The sequence below is a fragment of the Branchiostoma floridae genome, chromosome 10 (genome assembly GCF_000003815.2).
Source record: "Branchiostoma floridae strain S238N-H82 chromosome 10, Bfl_VNyyK, whole genome shotgun sequence".
Taxonomy (NCBI): Eukaryota; Metazoa; Chordata; class Leptocardii; order Amphioxiformes; family Branchiostomatidae; genus Branchiostoma; species Branchiostoma floridae.
The window spans coordinates 711,332-735,651 of NC_049988.1; the positions used below are offsets into that span (position 1 = coordinate 711,332).

At 40.5% G+C, this 24,320-nt stretch overlaps 1 protein-coding gene across 1 annotated transcript in view; it reads left to right on the forward strand.

The window, feature by feature from the left end:
• The window catches only part of LOC118423909 (receptor-type tyrosine-protein phosphatase N2-like), a gene marked incomplete in the record, with an annotated part of 95,991 nt that overhangs the window by 66,472 nt on the left and 5,199 nt on the right, over window positions 1-24,320 (forward strand). Inside the window, 7 exon segments of the mRNA XM_035832220.1 lie at window positions 7,952-8,099; window positions 14,285-14,358; window positions 14,843-14,920; window positions 15,576-15,695; window positions 16,378-16,544; window positions 19,416-19,469; window positions 19,662-19,726. Of these exon segments, the coding sequence (XP_035688113.1) occupies window positions 7,952-8,099; window positions 14,285-14,358; window positions 14,843-14,920; window positions 15,576-15,695; window positions 16,378-16,544; window positions 19,416-19,469; window positions 19,662-19,726 (706 nt within the window).

Here is a 24,320-nt window from a genome sequence, read left to right on the forward strand (position 1 = left end):
TATGCAGATAGAACACGTGACTCAGTAAGCAGTGGATCATGAATGTACGTTGCAGGAAGTCTATGGCGCCCTCCGTCTCTGTTCAGGGATGGCTGTAAAGCTGTAAACAAGATAGCTTCTTTGATCCCTTTAGCAAAAAGGTGGGCTATTGATATTGTACATCAATGGCATTATAGTTCACTCACAGGTAAACAATAAGGGCAGTCCATTGTTATCAAAATTGTCTTGGTTATAGTTTAGGAAGACAGATCCCTTTCCTCTCGTTTGCCTTCCATATGCTGCCGCAGTCAAAGTCAGGTACCCATTTTTACACCTGGCTGGAGTGAGAAAGTTTTGTGCCTTCCCAAAGACACAATGTCTGGCCAGGAATGGGACCTGTGACCTCTCGATCTTGTGTCCGCCAGCCAAGCCACTTACCCATACATTGTCACAGGGTTATGTTTCCACAATAATCTACCACTGAAATATTGGCAGGTAAGAATTACATGGTTGTGTGCAAGAGATCTCCAATGTATTCTGTATAACAGTATCTCCTTTCATGCTGCACCTGTCCATGGTGCTGAATCCATTGCTGCTAGCATAAATGAAATAACATGGAGCGTTTTTCAACCCTACATTATCTGTCAGTGAAAAGAAAGTAGGGATAATGTTTGATAAGGTGTTCCAGACTGGGTGATAAAAGCTGTACCACACAGGCTTCAAGGCAATAGGGGCTGCACGAGCAACCTCCATGGAGGAGCTCTACAGAGCACCTCCATGGAGGTTGCTCGTACAGCCCTCCAGCTCCACGAAACGGGCTCTACGCACTAATGAATGCAAACACTTAGTTCTCGTCACCTTCATGATTTTTTTTTTTTAATCCATGGAGAAGCTTCTCTCGTAGAACAAAAACAAACGGGGACGGGCTGAACTAGCACCTTCAACAAATGCGAACTATGAATGTGAATATTTGGTTCATGTTATACGGAGATATTGTAAACAACAAGCACAGAGTCGATAGCTGAACAAGCAGCGCTCTGCGCACTATGAATGTAAACACTTGGTTCACGTCCACATCAACCAATCTCCGTTTAGGTCTCTATACAGAGATACTGTAAACAACACACACACGGAGCCGATAGCTGATCAAGCAGCTCCACGGGCTATATGAATGTAAACACTTGGTTCACGTCACCATCAACAAATCCGTGTTTAGGGCTCTATGCAGGGATACTGTAAAACAAAACACTCGGAGCCGATAGCTGATCAAGCAGCTCCACGGGCTATATGAATGTAAACACTTGGTTCACGTCACCATCAACAAATCGGCGTTTAGGGCTCTATAAAGGGATACTGTAAACAACATACACACGGAGCCGATAGCTGATCGAGCAGCTCCACGGGCTATATTCGAATGTAAACACTTGGTTCACGTCACCATCAACAAATCGGTGTTTAGGGCTCTATGCAGGGGTACTGTAAAACAAAACACACGGAGCCGATAGCTGATCAAGCAGCTCCACGGGCTATATGAATGTAAACACTTGGTTCACGTCACCATCAACAAATCGGTGTTTAGGGCTCCATACAGAGATACTGTAAACAACAAACACACAGAGCCGATAGCTGACCGAGCACCTCTACGCACTATGAATATAAACAAGGAGGTTACAAATCATGCGGACAAATCAATACCCATTACCTAACGTACCATTGAATTACCCAAGAAAGTGAATATTTTTTTCTTCAAGCGGATTTTTGGTCACAGAATGGTGAGTTGGGAAAAGTAGTCGGAATTTATCGGTTCGCTCCCTTCACGTGGGGACCCAACCTCTGCTAGGAGAATAGATACTAGTTTGTTTGCCATTGTAAAGAATGAGGAAACTTTGCACCTTCATGCTAATAGCTGTTATTGGTTTACTCAAGGAGGTTTAACCTCCTTGGTTTACTTCAGCCCTGTGACAAGTTTGTAGAGATCTGTTGGTCCACTACGAAAAAAAAACACATATGGCTTCATAAAGATATGAATTTAAACCTGTTATGAGGAGATCTCCAAAGCCAGGAGTGCCTGTTTTTATAAGAACATAACGGCTTTCATAAGAGTTTAATCAAGGAGGTTATATGTACGAATTTATAGTTATTTTAAACGATTCATTACCAAACAACACACGGATTTGAATTCAAAAGAGGTTTGCGAAATGCACACGATATATTTACGATTAGTAGAGCTCGTATGGATTCCGTAATCCGAATCTCAAAGAAAGTTCTTGGTGTCTGAGAAGAAATCAAAACAACCCATTCATTGAATGAAGCGGTTTGTTGGCTCTCGCCAGGAAATCTAAAAGTTCGCACCTCCGTGCTAATCCGAAATCGCCCCAGAGCGCAACCTTACCACGCCAGGACACTGACGCCGGAAGCAGCTGGCTGACTGGCGTATAACTTTCCAAGCAGATGTTGGTGGAGTAAAGTGTGACCAGCCCAAAGGTCACTTTTCCCCGCTGGTCCTACCGGCATATGAGAAGTTGACAATGTTGAAGACTCTACCAACCTGTACATGCTTGCTTGGAGAGTGGGTCATGTAGTCTGGTAGAGCAAAAATGATAAAAGCTCCGTGGGAAGAGTAATGTCAAAGTACAGTTTGCGCAAACTATCTTTGACTCCTAGTATTGATTCAATATTAATCTCAAAGGTTTTAATATTGAACACGAGTTTGTAAGCTCCTCACAATTCAGGCAGAAGACAACTTTTGTGCTCACTACACTCCTTCGTCTGAGTTTGGTACTTATTAACCTTATCGGCCATTGTAGGATCTGCTTGGAGATTAAAGAAAGACACGAATCTGACTTAATTCATATGAGTTTTACGGAATCCATACGATCCTTAGAGCTCGTATGAATTCCGCAAATATTTCCTGAATACACCCCTGTTAAGACAGACATGGTACATGTTTGCTTCACCTTCAAGAAATCATATTTCACAAACCACCCCCTTCCCGCCACACTCACAGACACAAACACTACTGTAACAATGATTTTTCCCTTTCATGGCAAATTAAAACAACCCGTTCATTGAATGAAGCAATCGGTGAATTGTTTGTCGCTCTCGCAAAGAAAGCTGGAAGTTTACACCCCGTGCTAATACGATATCGGCTTTACCACGTGCACGCCGAAAAAAACAGCTGGCTGACTAGACTAGAGAGGTCTACAACTTTCCAAGCAGAGGTTGGTTGAGAAAGGTGTGACCCTTTACTTCAATGTCACTTTCTCCATTGGTCCTACCGGCACATGTGAAGGTCACGATGTTCTCTACGAACCTGTACATGCTGGCTTGGTCATAAAGTCCGTTAGAGTGATTAAGTCAAAGTACAAGGTTTTAATATCAAACACTTGGTATGTACAAGCAAGGACCTTCAAAAAAAAAGAATCAAAGGAAATGGTCACGATTTTTCCCACGGACCTCTGCTTGGAGACTACGTCATAGGCCAGTCAGCCAGCCGCTTCTGGCGTCAGTGTTCTGGCGTGGTAAGGGCGCGCTTTGAGACGATTTTGGATTAGCACGGAGGTGCGAACTTTCAGCTTTCCTTGCGAGAGCCAACATATGAACAATGCATCGCTTGCTTCATTCAATAAACGGGTTGTTTTGATTCTTAAAAGTATTACCATCTCAATTGTTCTTTTAACCTTTGTATCCAACCATACAAAAAATTAACAATTATTACTAGTGTTTGTGTGCATTGCGCGCGCGCGCGCGTGTCTGTTGCCCACTTTGCAAAAACAACAACTTGTGGTTGCATAAAAGAAATATTTAGACCTGTTGCAAACCTCGTACCAAGGAAGTTTTACTACTCTCCAAGCAGAGGTCGAATCGCGCAGATATAGTAGTAGTCGAAAAAAATACACTCACGCTCTTCCTACGAAGAGCGCGAGTGTATTGAAGTACGTCGGCCCAGCTCTAGTCATCTGCGCGTTGGCTTATCAGATATCGCTTATCAGTCATTTGAGATAACACCTCGCCCACAATCTGGTGTAAAGGGATGGGCCGAAGTAAGGAAATACATAGGAAAACGGGGGCCGAAGTAAGTAAATACTTTGGGAGACAGCCGTCATTACATCAAACAGGCTAGGGGCCTGCTTACATAAGTTCTTACTAAATCAGCATTTTTGTTTCAAATGTTATCGTACAAAAAAGATATCCACTCGTTGTTCTGTGAATGCTTGTCATTTGCGATAATCCGCTATCAGCTATCGGCTCAGTGTGTTTTGTTTTACAGTATCCCTGTATAGAGCCCTAAACACCGATTTGTTGATGGTGACGTGAACCAAGTGTTTACATTCATATAGCCCGTGGAGCTGCTTGATCAGCTATCGGCTCCGTGTGTTTGTTGTTTACAGTATCCCTGTATAGAGCCCTAAACACCGATTTGTTGATGGTGACGTGAACCAAGTGTTAACATTCATATAGCCCGTGGAGCTGCTTGATCAGCTATCGGCTCCGAGTGTTTTGTTTTACAGTATCCCTGTATAGAGCCCTAAACACCGATTTGTTGATGGTGACGTGAACCAAGTGTTTACATTCATATAGCCCGTGGAGCTGCTTGATCAGCTATCGGCTCCGTGTGTTTGTTGTTTACAGTACCCCTGTATAGAGCCCTAAACGCCGATTTGTTGATGGGGACGTGAACCAAGTGTTTACATTCATATAGCCCGTGGAGCTGCTTGATCAGCTATCGGCTCCGTGTGTTTTGTTTTACAGTATCCCTGTATAGAGCCCTAAACACCGATTTGTTGATGGTGACGTGAACCAAGTGTTTACATTCATATAGCCCGTGGAGCTGCTTGATCAGCTATCGGCTCCGTGTGTTTGTTGTTTACAGTATCCCTGTATAGAGCCCTAAACACCGATTTGTTGATGGGGACGTGAACCAAGTGTTTACGTTCATATAGCCCGTGGAGCTGCTCGATCAGCTATCGGCTCTGTCCGGTTGTTTGTCCTCTACGAGAGAAGCTCCTCCATGTAGTACTAAAAATTCCATGAAGGTGACGAGAACCAAGTGTTTGCATTCATAGCGCATAGAGCTCGCTCGGTGGAGCTGGAGGTCTGCACGAGCAACCTCCATGGAGGTCAGCTCTGTGGAGCTCCTCCATGGAGGTTGCTCGTGCAACCCCTTCTCCTTCAAGGTTGTATCACACAAGCCTCCATCGTGTAATTCAAACGTACCCTGCCCACGCCAAGTTTGGCGCTGTCGAAAATTCAAATTCCTGATTCGGACGTTAAAACATTGCTGTTGTAACACTTTTTGTTCGAGGGTACCAAATTTGTGCAACTTCTGGCGCATTTCGTATCAGAACATAGGTTTTCTCAGGTGAGTATGACATAAATTCGGCTGTCTGGCAATCCCGTGGTCCGGCCGGTACCTCGGGTGATACGGAATACACCGTGTTGTATTCTATATTTATATTTTGTGAACCATATACAATGTATGTTAGAGATTAGTTATGATACGTGAAAATAGCTCGTAGTTTCCTGGGAAAAAATATCATCATAGCCTGACCCAGTTGGCAGATAGACTCAATCTGTGTAATCAACCAGTACCTCAGGAAAACCCTCTATCATCAAAACACTTTGATTCATTATTCAATATTCACTTCATGGATGGTAACGAAGTATTGTGTTTCTTTGAATCGGTTTAAGTTTCTTGCTGGTGCAAGGTTTCACTTCCGATCTGTTCTATACCGGGCTGATAAATTGTATTTCCTTCATTAAGACCCTGTAAAATTGTATAACAAAATTGCTGAACCTGTTTCCATGTCTCCACTGTCGTCATTTTGTAAAGGTATACTCTTTTCTGTTCGCTTTGTTTTGTTTAATGTTGAGAATTAATATTATTTTTTATATTTGTCCTGCAATATGATTTTGGATTCTTCATGAATAAAGTTAGGATCAGAAATGTAAAAATTGATCAACAATCAGAGACTTTCAGATGAAGACTTTTAAAGTACAAGTAATTGATGAATCTATCCTCCTGTGACAAAAGCAGTTTTTGTGATTCAAATTTGTCTATTCCAATGCCATGTTTGTTTCAGAAACTAAAAAAATCAATGAAAAGTTATGTATGTTATGACAAAGAAGTTGAATAATAGTGCTGTAACTTTTCTTATAGCTTGGAATTTAGAAAATTTTCTGTTTTCTGCCAATAACCAAGATCTAAATCCAAAAATCAAAATATATCATAGAATATGACTTGACTACGCAGTACTGTAGCACTCACTAAAATTACTTGGGACATCAGATCTAAAATAAGCAGTTATTAATAGTGATTACAGCAGCAGTAACTGTAGAAACTGAATTAAGTCCATCAACAAGACTTATTGAAGTTTTGAATCACTTTTTCTATTATATAAGTCCAGTTTTTGATGGAGGGTTATGGCATTATTTTATGACAACCCTGGCCATTAAAACTGACAATATCTTTCTTCTATGCTTTAAGGAATGGTTCTTATGTGTGAAAATTGTGCTTCAGAGGGATTTGGGATAAACCCTGTTCGTGGAACTCTAGTTTTCAATGTTACCTGCGCAGAAAAAAAGTATTTTGAGCCCTGCATCAGATTGATAGGGTCTATCCAAATGTGTTTTCGAGCCATGGGTACAGACGTAGTGAAGCAGAGTCCCACCTAGGATTACTCTTCTTTATGTGGCACCATGATGTCTGCCCCTTCAGACCTCTGTTACAGTGTCTTTGCCTCAAGCTTGAAATTGTGACTATAATCCTTCAAGAAAATCATTGAAGAGTCTAAAAGACCGAATATGTCATGTTTTATAAGTATATATCTTTATGACCAGTCTTGGAGGCTGGTCCCTGAATCTTGAATTTTTCAAATGAGGCAACTACAAAAACTGTAAGAAATCTATCTTAAAGTTTTATTGTAATATACAACATGAAGTAACTTTTAAGGTCTCATTGATGAGTTTCTTCTTCCCATAGACTTCTATGTTATAATTCGTGTTTTACATGGCCGCGTTGATAATGAAGCTACATGAAATGTCAGCAGATTTTTCATTCTATGTTGAGCAAATTTACTCTATATAATGGAAAAAAATTGCCAATGACTAGAATCCATAGGTTTGTTGTTTATAGCAATTAAAAGGTACAAATAGTCAATCCCCACAAGAGGCACTTTTTCCCTGTTAGTGTACAGCCACACCACTCAGAACCCAGGACTGTGTACCAGGACAGTCCAACCTAGCGCGCGGCTGTCAAACTCTACCTGCTAATTTCTTCAGTTATAAGCAAGCCTTCACCAATCTAACTTTTGGTATCAGTTCGGCTGCCTAAAAGGGAATTTCTCATAGCTAAAAACATGCGTCCATGCAGCCGTTCAGTTTTTAACTCGGATCTCTTTTAGGGTACCCACTCGGAGTAATACATCAACGAGACCTTATAAAGAGATAAAAAAGAACTGTTAAATAACACTAACTCAGAGTCATACAATGTAGCTCTGTAGTGTGTCCTATGACCACCACATTAAAGAAAATCTTTCCAAGACTGTCTTGAACACTTGGACATCAGGTCATTAGTCCCTGGTGTCTGGTTCAAAGTGAAAGTGTAATTTCCAACACAATACTGGACATACCCAACTTCAGTCTTTGTCAAGGAATGAGGAATACACTGCTTCAGTGACGTCATGTTATGCAGATAGAATGACTTGCTGAGCTGTAAATCATTAGTTGCAGAAAGTGTATGACTCCCAATTTTCCTGTTGAGGATGGGCCATGATGTAGATGGCTTCTTTTATTCCTCATGCAAATAATTCTGTTTGTATGACCAAGATTTCATAAAACATGCATGTATCAAAGGTTTGGGTAAATCCAATTTTTTGTGTCAGCAATTACAGTTCAACTTTGATCCAGAAAGAATTCTGCCAACACAGATTGTCCTTTGAAGTGAATTCTTTGATGTGCTTTTGTTCCTCAGGCCTACATGGAGGATCACTTGAAGAATAAGGACCGACTTGAGAAGGAGTGGCAGCAGCTACAGAACTATGAACCAGACATCCACAGCACAGTCATCGGCCTGTCCGGGGGGAACGCTGCCAAGAACAGAGTCTCTGATGCCGTACCATGTAAGTACAACATTAAAGGCCCGCCCCTTCACACGAGAGCAAGAATGAGCCGGAGTGCTGTCAGAATAAAATTCTTTTCTATTCCTGGGAATTTGTAGTGTATTCAAGAAATTCTCATCGCATTCCAGATATTTGTGCCCGTTCTTTTGGCTGGCTGGAAAGTTTTTGACGTGTAAAAAACTTTCGAGGTGCATTTGAAGTGGAGAAATATCAAACGGCATTCAAAGTTGCGGTATTTTAACTGTTCTAACTGCAGTATGACCACATTCTACAGTATTCCAACATTATTCGAAACTTTCATATGTCATTCTATGGAGAACCGAAATGGCAAGCCACTTTGAATCCTGCCAGAATGTAGCCAAAAGAATATCAGGAATGCAGTGAATTTCCATAGTTCACTAAGAATTTCCCAGGAATTGAGAAAAATGTTCATTCTGACTACATTTTGGCTCATTCCTTCTTGTGTGAAGGGTATATACGGTATGTAAGGTCCATTTGGAATTCCCGCCCCAATGTGGCACAAATTTTGCAAATACTTTATTCCGGCTGGTTCTGCTTGATTCCTGCTAATTCGGTTTTAGTGTGAAGGCCCTATTACACTTCTCCTGAGGCACAAGTACCCTTCTCCTACTGCTTAACCCCACAGCCAAGTATGACTTGGGAGCCAAATGGCTACTTCAGGAGTTTTAACTGTATGTCGATGAAGGTTAGATATCCAGGTAATAAGATATGCCAAAAAGCAGGAACTAAAAGACACTGAATATGATTTTGGTAACAGTCAAACACAAGGCGCATCCATTATTTTTCAACAGTTTCCCATCTAGCAATGATTGTTCCATGTGAGCACACATGCATAAATCAACAGAGTTAGAATGTTTTAAGAGCTACACATACAAGCTTGATTTATCCAGGGTACACCAGTCTTTGTTGATAAATAAGTAATCCATCTCTTTTGTAACATCACATTATGCAAGGAGTGGATCAAGGTGCAGAAATATTTTGGTGTCCCTTCTCTATAGAAGATGGATGGTAAGGTCAAATATATTCAGTTTTCAGCTTCTTAAGTTGATTTCAAACTAAACCATTTGAAACATGTAGTATAGGGAACAGGCTCAAAATCCTTTAAAAATTACCTACACCAGACAAATTTTATCTGCACCACCCTGTCCCTGGTGCTAGAAATATAATCCCTGTCCTCAGTACTGAATACACCATCCCTGCCCCTGAACACACCATCCCTGTCCCTGGTGCTGAATACACCATCCCTGTCCCTGGTGCTGAATACACCATCCCTGTCCCTGAATACACCATCACTGACCCTGGTGCTGAATACACCATCCCTGTCCCTGCTGCTGAATACACCATCCCTGTCCCTGGTGCTGAATACACCATCCCTGTCCCTGGTGCTGAATACACCATCACTGACCCTGGTGCTGAATACACCATCCCTGTCCCTGGTGCTAAATATACCATCTCTGACCCTGGTGCTGAATACACCATCCCTGTCCCTGGTGCTGAATACACTTTCTCTGCTGCTGAATACACCATCCCTGTCCCTGAAAACACCATTGCTGACCCTGGTGCTGAAAAGTGCTGAAAACACCATCCCCAGTGCAGGTAGACACCAGAAATACCTGCACAGTAAAGATATAAAAAAGTGTCTCCGTTGTGTAATTTTTCACAAAAACAAGTGAACAGCTTAGTCTACCAGTAGAATCTACACTTAGGAAATAGCGTTCCAGAGGGTCTAATCTCTAGATTTCAAAATTTTCCAGGGGAACATGCCCCCAGACCCCCGTAGGAACGTTGTACCTTTGGCACTCGATAGGATCGTGGGGCAGAAAAGGAATTCAGGCAGGCGACAACCCTGCTAGTTAGCCTGTATGGTAATCCCTCCAGAGATGTGTCCCATGGACCATGAGGTCAGGACTAACTCAAACAGCTTCAGGCACAGGCAGATCCTGTTCTATCACATATTTTCATATAACAATGAATTTCCTGGAATAGAGTAAAAGACACGGTTTATTTTCAAGCAAAGCTCTTTCTCTAGATCTTTTATTTAGACCTGAGAAGGATATCAGTGACCAAACTGGTAGCAATTATTCCTCACAGTTGAGCTCATGGTGCCAATTAGTTTGTACAAGTCCTGGGGATATCTTAGTTGGGACACCAGTGACTGTGTAAAATCCAGTCCAGTGTTTAAGGTCAGGTGTCTCAGGCACATATGTATTAAATGCATGGAAGAGCCCTACTAGTAGCTGTTTCTTCCTTGGCTACTGGTGTACAATGTGTTGAAACGATGGTCAAACATTTTTACCTGAACTCATGATACTCTGAAGTACATGTATTCTCTATCCAAAAGTCGATTTTAAAATACACTTAGAAGGCATGCATTTTCCAAGGCTCTTTCACCCACTATTAGTTGGCATACTAGACTTTTATTATGCTTACTAGTAGGGAGAAGTATATTGTTTTGCTGGTGTGATCTTTGTCTTTCTTTCTCTGTCAGTAGCTAGTCAGATTGATATTGGCTATATCATCATCATCATTCAACCGGTTTTCACTGGTGAGGTTAATACAATAATTCTTTTCATTCTTATCTCTCACGCAGTATAGGGCAACCCTAATGGTACATTGTAGTATAATTATGTTAATGACCAGGTGCAAAAACTAAGCAGATGTAAATATAAGCACACAGTGCAATAGAATGAGCCTAATGCTATCATCATGATGATAGTACTGTGTGCAAGTAGTTTGACGAAAGGCTACGGGGAAGACGCATTTTTTGTGAAAATGTTGCCTTTCTAGTCGATCGAAGCTAGTTGTCTTACGGGAGTTCATTTTTGCCCTGACTGAAACAATTTGGCTCCAGAATGTCTGTACAGGTGCAGCGGAGTGCATCATCTGACCCTTACACAGCTCAAATTCACCTCCAGAGACTGGCTTCAAAGCACCACCAATATTCTTTGATTGATACTATTGATTACCCAGCTGATCACTGTTGTTCATCATCTTTAGACTTTCCTTGACCCTGCTCTTATGTCATGCCAAATCTCACCACGCCCATTTAAGAAAAAAGGCATTGTCAATGCTTTTTCTTCAATATTCAAGGTTATCATTCAATACAATGTGGATGTTTTGGGGGGCCTATTAAACAGCAAGTTATTTGTTAAAAGTGATGGAAATGTAATATGTAATGAAATTCACGCCATGTATTAGTGTTAGAAACCATGCCTCATGATTGTGACGTGTTTAAACATTCAGAATGCAGCAGGCATTTACTGTTTTGCAGTGATACTGAGTAAGTTGAGTTTCACACAGAATGGTTACAAGTGGGAGTGACTTATAAAGATTTCTGCCTGTTTTAGATCTTCCGTGTGGAAAGCTACTCATTATTTTCCCTTCAAACCCGATGTTTGAAGGGTACTTCTCTTCACATCCGGAGAAAAATATTACATGTGGGTGACAGAAATCCATATCAGTGCGGAACACCTTGTCAGTTTCCACTAACTTTGGGATACTTCAAACGCATGTGCTTGAAATATTGCCTGACCCGGCGGCCCTGCGTAGTCAGCCTTAGGCCTGACTGAGATATCCAATCCATAACAGGATTTTTTTTCCGTCACATCCTTTCCTTTAACGGCCTCCGATTATAAAACTTGGTGAATCCATGTATGACTAAGATTGTGAGTTCGCAAACTATTCACAACACCATAAAAGCAAATCAATCATGCCAATTATTTTGAAGAGTGGTTTGTTCCTAGCCAACTTCAATTCTTTTAGGTGATGGAATTTTAGGGTTATACTGTAAATGCATTTAAGTTCCCGGGGATTTAATTTCGTGGTATTGGGAAAAAGGACTTTTCGCGGTGGATCTAACTTCACGGTAACACCATAGACTGCAGTCTAATACCATAATAGAAAAATATTCGCGGTGGCGGTGAAGTGGTCACCGTGAAAACCGCGAACATTAATCCACCGCGAACATTTCTGCATTTACAGTATTTTGCCAGGTTAAGTTGCACCATTCAGAGGTTTGAGGAAAATGAATTAACTTTAAAAGTAAAATCAAGAATGAAAATTAAGAAATGTTACAATGTTACATAATTAATCAATAAGAGTTGAGAAAATAGCTTGAAAGTTACACCTGTGTTTCATACATGCACTTAGAGATCAGACAGTATACGACCTTAGAGGGAGTGCAACTCATCATGTTTTAGCCAATTTACTGAGAGTTCACAAAAACCTCTCAAAGGGTAGTTTCATGGTGCCATTCCCACCCCAGAGGCCGGTTTGAAAGCTGCTCCACTGACGAGAGTTGTCAGGCTGACTCATCACACATGCAGCTTACAAAAGCCACAACCTCACCATGTTTCACAGGCAATTAGTGCTACTGCTTTAGGCTATGCTCTCTGTACCTGGGAAGAATAGTTTGTTAGGTTCATTAGTTTTGTTTCATGGGGAACAGGAGGTTTTAGCAGCTTTTTTAGTTTGAGGTTTATGTTTATATCAACGGATTAGCAATCAAAAGTAGAATATCATAAATTCTGCACTGGTGCAGGTAACATTGAAAATTACCTGTACCAGACAAATTTTACCTGCACCACTATGAATATAGTATGGATCATACTAAAATTGTTTAGGAACCATTGTTATTTTTTTTATACTTCATAGGTGCTAACAGTCATTGCAGCTGATAACAATCCATATACAGCTACATTATAGGGCATTTATGTACATTTTTGTATAAAACCCAGTACATGGACCAGTGCAGGTTATTTTTAGGTGCAGGTAGACACCAGAAATACCTGCACAGCTCCAATTTTACCTGCACTAACCTGCAAGACCTTAGAAATGACAAAAGTGCCATGAAGGAATGTTCACAAGCTTATATAATAACTTTAAAAGACAAGCATTAAAACCAGAGGGGTCCAATATGGTTTTGTGATTTTGTAAAATAATTTTCAGCTAGAAAGGCCCCATTTGCAAGCAAACCTCCCCATTAAAAATGTTCTATATGACCATGTACACGGTACCCCCATACCAAAATAAGGTTTCAAATTACCAGAAACACACACACAAAAAAAATGTTTCAATTCCAGACCATGTTTGCATATATCACCTCAAGCTTGTCACATTTCACATGTCATTATTTTCTCCCCTGCATACATGCACATGGACATGACAATATGATGTAATAAGGTTGTCATTGGTTCTTGATAAACTGTGCTTGTCTGATTGCATTGTTCACCCGTAGAAGTTCACATGGGTATGGTGTAATCAACTGTACAATTTACCTCAGATTAGGCCAGATTGATGCAGATTGGGCGATGTAAGCATGGTGGCCTTGATCACATGCGTAGCTGCACAATTACCCCTGAAATGTCCCAGTAAATCACCTTTGGCACTCTCTCTCCCTACCAGCACTTTGCAGGCAATTTGTGGGAAGATTGGGACAAATTAAAAACGTGATCAGATTTTCATATCATAGAGTACAGAGAAATTCTTTTGAAGCTTTTTCTATGCAAGCCCTTAACATTTCTACGAAAAGCCGTGAAGTGAAAAAGTTAACTAACATTGACTTTCAGAAATTTAAACTTTTAAAGTTGCTTCATGTTAGCTGTAGGAATTCATACATTGTGTACATGGGAGACTACTTCAAATCATCATCATCATACTTCAAAGCTAGTATACATATATCTGAGAAACATGTATTGCATTTTATATTTTCCATGTTTTTTTTATGGTGCTCGAGGTGTGGCTCATATCAAACACTGGTCCACCACTTAACATCTTATCCAAGGGACGTCCCTAATAGAGATTTGCAAATTTCCCAAGCTATTTTTTAGGCACAAAATGTCAGACCATATCAGGTCGTTGACCTCTGGGCTTTGAGTCTACTGTTGTAGAAAATGTTTACAACGTGATGCCGCATGTTTGATTTATTCTCACCAGATCTAGAGTTGTGTTATGTTTTAAACTCGGACATCAGCATCTTTAATAATTGTTTTACTCTAAAGAATTATTGAGTCACACTGGTTAATTTGTTGTTTCTTGGATTTACACATAGAAGACTAGCACATGTATACAATAGTAAATAAATGAAAATCGTCGTCAACAATTTTGTATTATGTTGAAAATATATTATGAGAGTAAGATGAGTAAATTTGTTTTTTGCTTCACAGATGACCATTCCCGTGTGATTCTGAACGACAGTTTGAATATTGGGACTGCAGACTACATCAATGCCAGTACAATTGTAAGTGGATATTATAAACTTTCAATAATTTTCCTCTCCACTGATGCAATGACTATTCAATGACCACCGAATAACCAAAAATCTCACTATATAATTTCTGTGCCAGCAAGTTTTGGTTCAAAGAAGGGTGACAGTCATTTGTAACTTTTCATTTTGTCATTTATAAATTTGTTGTTTTTTAAGTCATCATGCCACTGGATGAAATTCAACGTATGTGAATTATTTTCAATTCAAAGGACCTTCACTGAGTGAATATCAATTTCATCTGCAAGTTTTTACCTGTTCTACTCTTTTGTCAGGTATAAACTTTTGTAATAGATGTTATTTAATAAGGGTGGGTAGATTGCTAAGTGTCCAAAAATGTTTGAAGTATGATTCATTGAAATGCAGAATAGTTCCATTTGCTTGTTTTTTCCAGTTAAACACAGATGGAAAACTCTTCCTTAAAGTTGATTTTAACTGTGAATTTCTGTACCTCCCACAGACGGACCATGATCCTCGGAACCATGCGTACATCGCAACCCAAGGTCCGCTGGAGACCTCTGTGTGTGATTTCTGGCAGGTGTGTTGTCCTGGTTTTAACTTGATAGAAGCCTTCTAGTGAAATGTAGTGGCATTAAGCATTGAAGGTGGCTGGAGAAACTGGAAAAAAAATATAGATATAGATATAGACAAGAATTACTAAAAGAACTTTGAATTATTTTAATTCTGAGTTAGAATAAACTAGGTGCCCATTCGAGCTCAGAAAAACCTGGCGGCACTAGCCCCACAGTGCCCCACTTGAAAGTGATAAAAAGCCCTTGATTATAAAGTACCCAGTGGGGCATACATGTATGTTTGTTTGTTCAGATATTGCCTGGTAACATATGAGTCAGTGTTTCAATAGCATATTTTTACAGCGAGGGGTTGCTAGCCCTTCCTGTCCAATGTTCTAAAAGCACCTTCTCAAATGTGCAAACCCCATTTTACATCCCTTCTCTAAAAAAATTGTGCAGCCCCAACCGTGATGCCCTATCCTAACCCCAGGGAGTTGAGTTGGGTTGTCCAAGTTACCAACAAATTGGAAACATGTGAGCTCAACTGAGAGGCTGCTACCTGTTGAGCCACAGGGACATCCCTAGTTGACGGGGCACAGTTTGGAATTGTGACTGAGGCATAAACATGCAGTACATTCAACTGGCACTAACAGAAGTGGTTGTTGTTGTTGTTGTTTACAGATGGTGTGGGAACAGGGCAGTGTGGTGATCGTCATGTTGTGCAGTCTACAGGAGGGAGGGAGTGAACAGTGCTGTCAGTACTGGCCTGAAGAAGGCAACAGTCTCTACCACATTTATGAGGTGTGCATTTTCACGTACAAGCCTTAATACCAGTACAAGGGCAAGATTCTGGAGTCAAATTTGACTGATACCTCTCACTGTCACCAAGACAAACAAACAAACCAGGAACACAGAATTAGCAAGATGGCAGACATGAGCCTGTTGGGCCCACCTGACTGCCTCATGTGTCGGACAGAAGCCCCTAAGTCTAAGTCAGACATTTAACAAGGACATAAAAACAAGTTCATATAACGTAATAAGAGAATAATTATTATGTGACGCTTTTTAGCTTTTTAACAGTTAAGGCGCCAACAGTACCATTGAGAGGTATAGTGTGAAGTGAAAATTTGCAGGTGCACCTTGTGTCGGAGCACATCTGGTGTGAGTGTGTGAAGTGAACATTTCCCACTTGTTGATTTGCAGGTGCACCTTGTGTCGGAGCACATCTGGTGTGAGTGTGTGAAGTGAACATTTCCCACTTGTTGATTTGCAGGTGCACCTTGTGTCGGAGCACATCTGGTGTGAGTGTGTGAAGTGAACATTTCCCACTTGTTGATTTGCAGGTGCACCTTGTGTCGGAGCACATCTGGTGTGAGTGTGTGAAGTGAAAATTTCCCACTTGTTGATTTGCAGGTGCACCTTGTGTCGGAGCACATCTGGTGTGAGTGTGTGAAGTGAACATTTCCCACTTGTTGATTTGCAGGTGCACCTTGTGTCGGAGCACATCTGGTGTGAGGATTTCCTGGTGCGAAGCTTCTACCTGAAGAACATCCAGACTGGAGAGACTCGCACCGTCACCCAGTTCCACTTCCTGTCCTGGCCAGAAGGGGGCATCCCTGCAACCCCCAAGGCACTGCTGGAGTTCAGAAGGTGGGCTTGGTTGTCTGATTTTTGTCTGCTTCGCACAACTTGTAGACCACTTGAGGTAAAGTACACCAATTCTATACACCAAGTATTACATGCATAAGACCAGACGGAAATATTGGAACCACTCACTCACACTCCACTGACACCAGGATGGATGCTACTCTTATCTTTTAGGTTTACTTGTAAGTTGAAGTCCTTACTGCACCTAATAGTGCATTGGGTGGTGCCTATGTCTGTTTCTGTAGCCCTATAGGCCGCACAGTTTCATGCAATCAGTATGACAGGGGGCTACTCACTGGACTGGTAGTAGTCTGTGTGTTCAACTACCAGACTCTTTCCCAAATGCTGAGTGCGAAGCAGAGAAAATGGCATGTACCATGGTAGGGACTCATGATCAAAAGGGATCAAACTCACAACCTGCCAACTGCAAGGCGAATACCATACCCACTTTGACATTGAATTATGTTGAAAGTGGCCGATACAAATAACTGTAGCACATAATAGTAGTGAAGATCATCAACAGCTGAATCCTCATCAGTCTTAAACCCAATGTTATCTCCTATAGACTCATGTACTTTGAGGATTATTTTCTCTGAGTTTTTTATCTATTAACGGGAGGGGGCCATACTTCGACAGCCGTTCTAAGTGGATGCGCATGACTTTTGTCAATGTACATTTTACAGTGAACTCATCAAAAACAAGTTAAGATCTTGTATGCATCCATATAACTGTTTTTGAAGCTGTACAGATATATATTTAATTTAACGGTAGCGTTCCGCGCTGTACTTTGACAGCGCACGAAACTTACGGCAGGTTTTCGGCTTGCGTCCTAGCAGAACGTTCCAACACAAAAAAGGGGTCCAAACTCCGACATAGTAACAACCAGACCATCGCCGTGCATTTTTAAACAACTTATGCAAATAGAATAGCACTTAAAGTCTTCATTATAATTTTTTTGTACCAAATATGGGTCATATTTTGTATTACGCGACTTATTCAAATACGGTGTGTTAAAATGTTTACCTTTCACGGTGAGACCAACTTGCCGCAAAACGGCGGCACACTGTTTACATAGATTGTGATGGCATTTTCGCTTTTCGGCTTCCTTGATTGCCTTTTCATCCTGTCTTTTGGCTGCAGCAATGGCTACAGGATTTTTTTAGTCGGTAGGGATCGATTTTTCTTGAATGTTTGTCGCTCTACGGACGGGTTGACTGAGTTCAACGTGTTGAGCATCGCTCGGCTGCCGGCGTGCGTGATAGTAAAATGGCGGGGCCCCGACTGTGTGAACGTTGTGGCATCATTTTAGCTCCGTTTATCCAACCCAGTTAAAGGCAAAACAGAACACAGGTATTATTTTTCTGAAGGCTAATAAACATCATTTCTATGTATGGTGGTATTTTTTCACATGTCATATTTTGCGAAGAATAATTCAAGAGTTTCCCGGGCCATGGTCTCGATACGTTCGCTCGTCAACTTGCACGGAAGGCGTCAAACTTGTGCAAGTTTTTCAATCGTTATCTGTGGGACTTGCTAACTTCGACACATACCCCGCCTTTGTAGTTATTTACAACAAGGTTTAGTCTACAGCTAGTGTACTTCTCATGTGCAGGCATCTATGCATTTCTCCGCAACAATAATTTTTTTAAACCTGACGAAGTTTGGACCCCTGTCTAAGTATGGCCCCCTCCCGTTAGATTATTATTAAGTTTGCTGAATCTGCTTGCTGCTCGTTACCTTGACCTCTTTGCAGGTGGCTGCCATTTTTGCGACCTTGCAACTGTTCGATGACCTCTGGTTGCATAGTCTCAAAAGTGACATCCTTCTTGTAACCTCTCAACTTTCCCAGCCTGTCCTATAGTGTCACCAACCAGTGGTGCTGCTGCACTTATTGTCTTTTACCAAGTTTCTTTTGCCATTCTTGTTATTGTTTATTTCAGTGTTCTACCTCCTCTAAGGTTGATCTTACCACTAGTCTTTTACTGATAAATGCCTTATCTACTAGTCTTTCACATTGTATAGTCTTCTTCTATTGCATCAAACATTCTTAGCTCTTGAAGTCAAAAGCACAATTACATTTTACACAACAATTGTACACACTTTGATCAAACATGGATGATGTTTCATGGTGCCATTCTTACAACTACATGTACATGTATATATGATATATAGTCAAAACTATGCAGTGGTTGAAATACTGTACATAGCCAGGCTGCCCAGTGGGTAACCTCAGCTGCATGTTAGGTTGCCCAAGAGCATTTCAATTTGCTGAAGGTGCAAGGTCCTAACCCCAAGTATGATTTACGATGCCTTGATTTCTTTTCGATTGTTTTACACTTAAGTCTAGTTAAAATCATAATGGTTTAAAATTGTTCAACGTAAGAAAATTCTGCAGTCTCCACCCCAAAACTACATGTAGGTAGTGTGATGTCACAAGTATGATATCTTATCATTTACAACTAAGGAATTTCTTGATTTGTATAATTGATATCTAGTAATGTTTTGTCCTCCCTACATTACTCATTACTTGTGTCACACTAAGTATTGAATTCATTTATTGCCAAAATAATGTAATAATAAAATACCTTAATCATGCAAAAGTAAGGTTTCATTTGAATAATTTGGTCAACGTTTACAGGAAATAAATAGCAGTTTCCCCCTCTCTGGCTTGCATAGTTAAATTGAAGACAGGATATGAGATAACTGTTGATGCCTCCTGGGACCTAATACCTTAACTTTTGAGCTGTCAGTGCCATATACAACTTAAAACTTAAAATCTTTGTAGTCTTAAAGTCAATGTCTTGGTTACAACTCCAATGTCCTTCTGAACACAAAGTGGTAATAACAATCTGGTACTACAATATTTTTCTACAGGAAAGTGAACAAGTGTTATCGTGGCAAGTCATGCCCTATTGTGGTCCACTGCAGGTAGGATCCTTTGGGTTTTTTTCTAAACCAGAACTTTTTTGAAGAGTACAAAATGTATTTAAGTTTGTCTTTCATGTGTTTTTCTTTGCTGTATTGACAGGACAGTTTGTATTTCTGTAGTAAATCATAAATGTAATTTTCTTTGATTTTTGGAGAGTAAGAAATGAACGAAAAATGTCTCTCTGTCTACAGTGATGGTTGTGGGCGTACGGGAACCTACTGCCTGGTCGACATGGTCCTCAACAGGATGACTAAGGGTGAGTGTGCCGCAGCTCCACCTTGTGGTTTGTGCTTGCAATGCAGTATGCTGTCAGCCCCCTGACTGTATTGTCTGGTTCTGAAACTTTGTGTTGCTGTTCACAACTTGCAGTGTCTAGTGGCACATACATGTAGTTCAGCAAGTTTGTTCTGTTCTGTAGTACGGTATATTTTGGAGGTGCTGCCTGCCCTTCTCATTCGATATTCTCAAGACACTTCCTATATCCTTTATGAAATATGGTGTAGCCCATACCGAGCTGTCCTATCAGGACCTAAAACTCATTGGAACCAGGCACTTGAGTGAAGCTGCTACTTATTTTAGCCACAGGGATATCCCTTTTTGAGACTATTTTGCCCTACCTACATGAAAGAACATTGACAAAGACAACAATGCCCCCTAGTATTTTGTAGTATTACTGCAGCTGCAGGGGTTGCATATCCTTGAAACAGATGGCTGAAAAGAACTTGAAACGAACTACATTCCTCTGCTAAATCATAAACTTGGCCAGTCAATTCTGTTTTCTTTATTTTCATAGATTTTTGGACTTATTTCTAATGATTTTCTAACCATACCTAGGTGCCAAGGAGATAGATATTGCCGCCACCCTGGAGCATATACGTGACCAGAGACCGAACATGGTGAAGAGTAAGGTATGTTTCTGACTGTCTCATTATATGGTACTCCCATAGCCTTCCTTATTATTTATTAGGCTGCAGGGCACTAGGTTGTTATCCAATTTTTCTAGGGCACCAGGGTTTAACAAATTTTCTAAAAATTCACTTGTCCTATATATTGGGTAAGTACATAAAAAATTGACTTGTCCTAAGTAACATTTGGCTTTCGCAAAAGATTGAAGCAAAAAAAATTTGTTTTTTCACTTCCAGTAATGAAATTCTTGTACTATTGGCCTTTTTTTTTTATTCTGTGTTGAACAATGCTTGATGCTATGACAGTGAAAATTAACAAGTACAATTTACATATACATATATATCAAAATCTAACTCATCAAAAAATCATGCACAAAGGAACATGCACTTGCCCGATTAGCAATTATTTCACTTGCCTGGGACAATCGTACTTGCGGACTTGTCCAACCCTGGGCAAAGTATTGGAACGCTGAGCCCAACCCTCTCCCTTTTACCTCCCCAACTGAAATCAGACACCAATTTTTACACCTGAAGTCAGAAGGCAATTAGTGAAATTGTTTGTTTTTTATGTAAATCAAAGTATACTTTCTGTGTTTTAGAAAGTAACACCTGCTTCTGCTGTTCCGTGAAACTTTGATCACAGTCTACTGTTTCAGAATATTGTTGGTTATGCCAAAAGATCTTTCCCTTCAAATAACATATCATACATTGTCCCCCACATGTACACTTACTGTAAATGACATGCTACACATGTATACCCAATATGTTGACTTACTCATCCCTATAGATATACAATGTTTGGTTGTACTGTAAGTAGTTGTTATACATGTAGACCTTACAAAAGTTTTAAAAAAAGTTAAAGTTAAAGTTTGCCCATGCATCTACAGACGCGTAGGGTGGCGCCCATCCCCACTTCGAAGCCCTTGGGCCACACATTTGTGCAAGCCACTACAGCAGGGGGCTGGTCCGCTGGTAGTGATGTGTGTTTAACTTCCATACTCTTCCTCTTAAGTGCTGAGTGCTAAGAAGAGAAAGCAGCATGTACCAGTTTTAGAGTCTTTGGTATGACTCGGCCGGGGATCAAACTCACGACCTACCAAATGCAAGGCGAACACTCTACCCACTAGGCCATTGCACCGGTTACAAAAGTTACTGTACTAAAAGATTTATTTAAACCAAACTCTCTGAATCCCCCCACAGGACCAGTTTGAGTTTGCGCTGACAGCTGTAGCAGAAGAGGTGAACGCCATCTTGAAAGCCCTACCGCAGTAGCGCTAACAAACAGAACTGTGGACGACGAGTCATGCTGGAAGAACGTTTCCTGACTTACCTACAAGTCGTGTCAAGAGAACTCTTCAAGATACAAACCTTTGCCTAGTTGTTTGGTCCGACATACCATGTAGGAGCTGTGACTGTAAGAATGAGAGTATTCATGTCTTCTTGGTACTAGGAGTTTCCAAGATTCTTTCCTTACATGTAAGTCATCATGTTTATTGCCTTCAACTTCCAGAGGGCTGTGAAAAATGCACAACGCTCATACAGAAACCCAACCTCCTCAATTACTTTATTACTAGACAATGATACTTCAATTGCCAAACATTGCCCAACAAAAAAGCTCTTTAAAGGTATAATTGTGGAATTTGGTGCCAAAAACTGCAAATATCGTGAATTTGAAAATCTCCATTCAGATGACATGACATCTGTAACTTACTTTCAACATATTCACATCATTATTTAAGATTGCAGGTGGTAAACAATGCAAAAGCACGCCACATCAAGTCCTACCAAAAATGGCCAGCCAAAAGTAAGCAGAATGTACATTTAAAGCCAAATTTGAGCAAACCACAGAATGTAAGGAGACTTTCAATCAACTGTTGCGGTTAGAGGTCTTGGAAACTTTGTGAGGGTTCATGTATCACAGAAAAACTCCACATATGGACTATTGACAATCTTCAGTAACAATTTGTGCAAACTACCAAATGCATTTGAGCACATTCTTTTTATTTCTGTCTGTTAACAGAAAGTTGGACAAAGTTGAACAAAACGGTAAACAACTGAAAAGCCTTGGGAATTGTGCATATTTCAAGATGTTTTCACAGCACAATGTTGCATTCTTACACTGTTAATATCGCTGAATATCATTTTACAATATGGTATGGAAGCCCAACTCATACTCATAATGTATAAATATGACAAAAATCAATGACTCTATTTCTATGTTTGGATAATTGCTCTGATACTGCAATATATACCTTTAAAAATACTCTGTCACCTCTCAGAGGATGAACTGAACATAATTATAATAATTGTGTTTCTTAATGTGACACAGGTTTCGACTGCCAAATGAATCAATACTTTCTGTTAGATTTGCATGGAGAGAATCTTGGAACCCTAGTAACCACTGTGGTGTAAAATGTGGCTGAATTCAGGAACAGATTTAAACAGACTGTAGGTAGTAAAAAGAGACCAGATCTGAACTCCAGGTAGTGGATAAAAAAACTTCAGAAAGATTCATCTCAGAGAACTAAAGACTGAAAACCTGTGATTGTAGTAGACTGAGGAGTTAGTGACACATGTGCAGGCTCTAGAGGGCAGGCATATCTAGATAGGGAGTGACGTGTAAAGGAATCCGTGGTTTTGAGATGGTTTTTGTTGTTCGCTGCGTCAATGTGTCAAAGTCAGGACTTGTGCAGACTGCAGGCTTACATGTATGTGTTAGTCACTTCCAGGGCTGTCTCCAGGACCCATCTTTCTGTCACGAGACGGAAATTTGCTTCCGTAATAACTTCATCAGGTTGACAATTATTCATATAGTAAGGTTCTTTAGGCACAACCAAGGAGTACTTACTTCCAACGTTTTGATAGTGAGGAAAACAGAAGAACACAGTGGATTAAGGAGTCAGTCTGGATCAGAAAGTCAGCTCCAGTCATGAACAGAGATGAGGGGGGATACAAGCTGAGTCACGTTTGGGACGGCATTCTTGCTGCTGCAGCGCCACCTACATTGGTAGAAGTAGTAGCAAGAAGTAGTTTCCAGCCATTCTACCCTCAGCTGATGATGGTGTCTGATAGACATCGATACGTCAGAAGTAAGTACTCCTTGCTTGTGCCTAAAGAACCTTACTATAGGAAATTTGCTTGTTTGAACAGAAAATAATTTTACCCCATCCGTCCCAAAAATGATATGAAACTGTTGAAAATGTACTTGATAAGCCAAAAATCATCAACTCCCAAACAATGAAAGGAGGGAAGAAAGTTGAGCTGGAGACAGCCCTGGCCACCTCACCATCATCTTTCTCATGTGACCTTCTCCACATGCCCGATACAGCGTCTATCTCTACAAGCTTTTTGACGAAGAACACATACTGCAAGACTACAAAATATAACCTACCCCAAAACATCCCTGTTCACATACAAACATGGCACATTCCATACCTAATCTTACAGACAGCTGACAAAGCCTGATAGTTTGTTAGATCGACAAGTCAAATTCTAAATTATATAAAGATGCCAGGAATTTTTCACAAGATCCCCACCTTCATGGCATTCCATTCTACACACAGCTGTTACCTTAGAATATTTGCACCTGGCAGTCGGACATATTTTAGAACAGAAATATTGAAGATGCGGGAAGACAAAAAGGAAACAAAAGAAAGCTATTTTTGTACATAGCCCTGTAAGAAAAGGTTTAAACATGCTGCATGCACTGATCAATCTCTATATAAAGCTGTAAAGATATGAGCTGGGTTTGGGGAAAATTCAGGCTATAAGAAACTAAGCATTGAACGATTCCGTTCATAGAAAACAGTCATTTTGAAACTGGCTACCAGTGGTAATTAGATACTTCTTGACCAATCAAAAATTAGAAGACATGATACTGGTAAAACTGAAATTTGATTGGCCAATGAGTTGTCCTAACTAACTAATGAGAATATCAGATTCTAT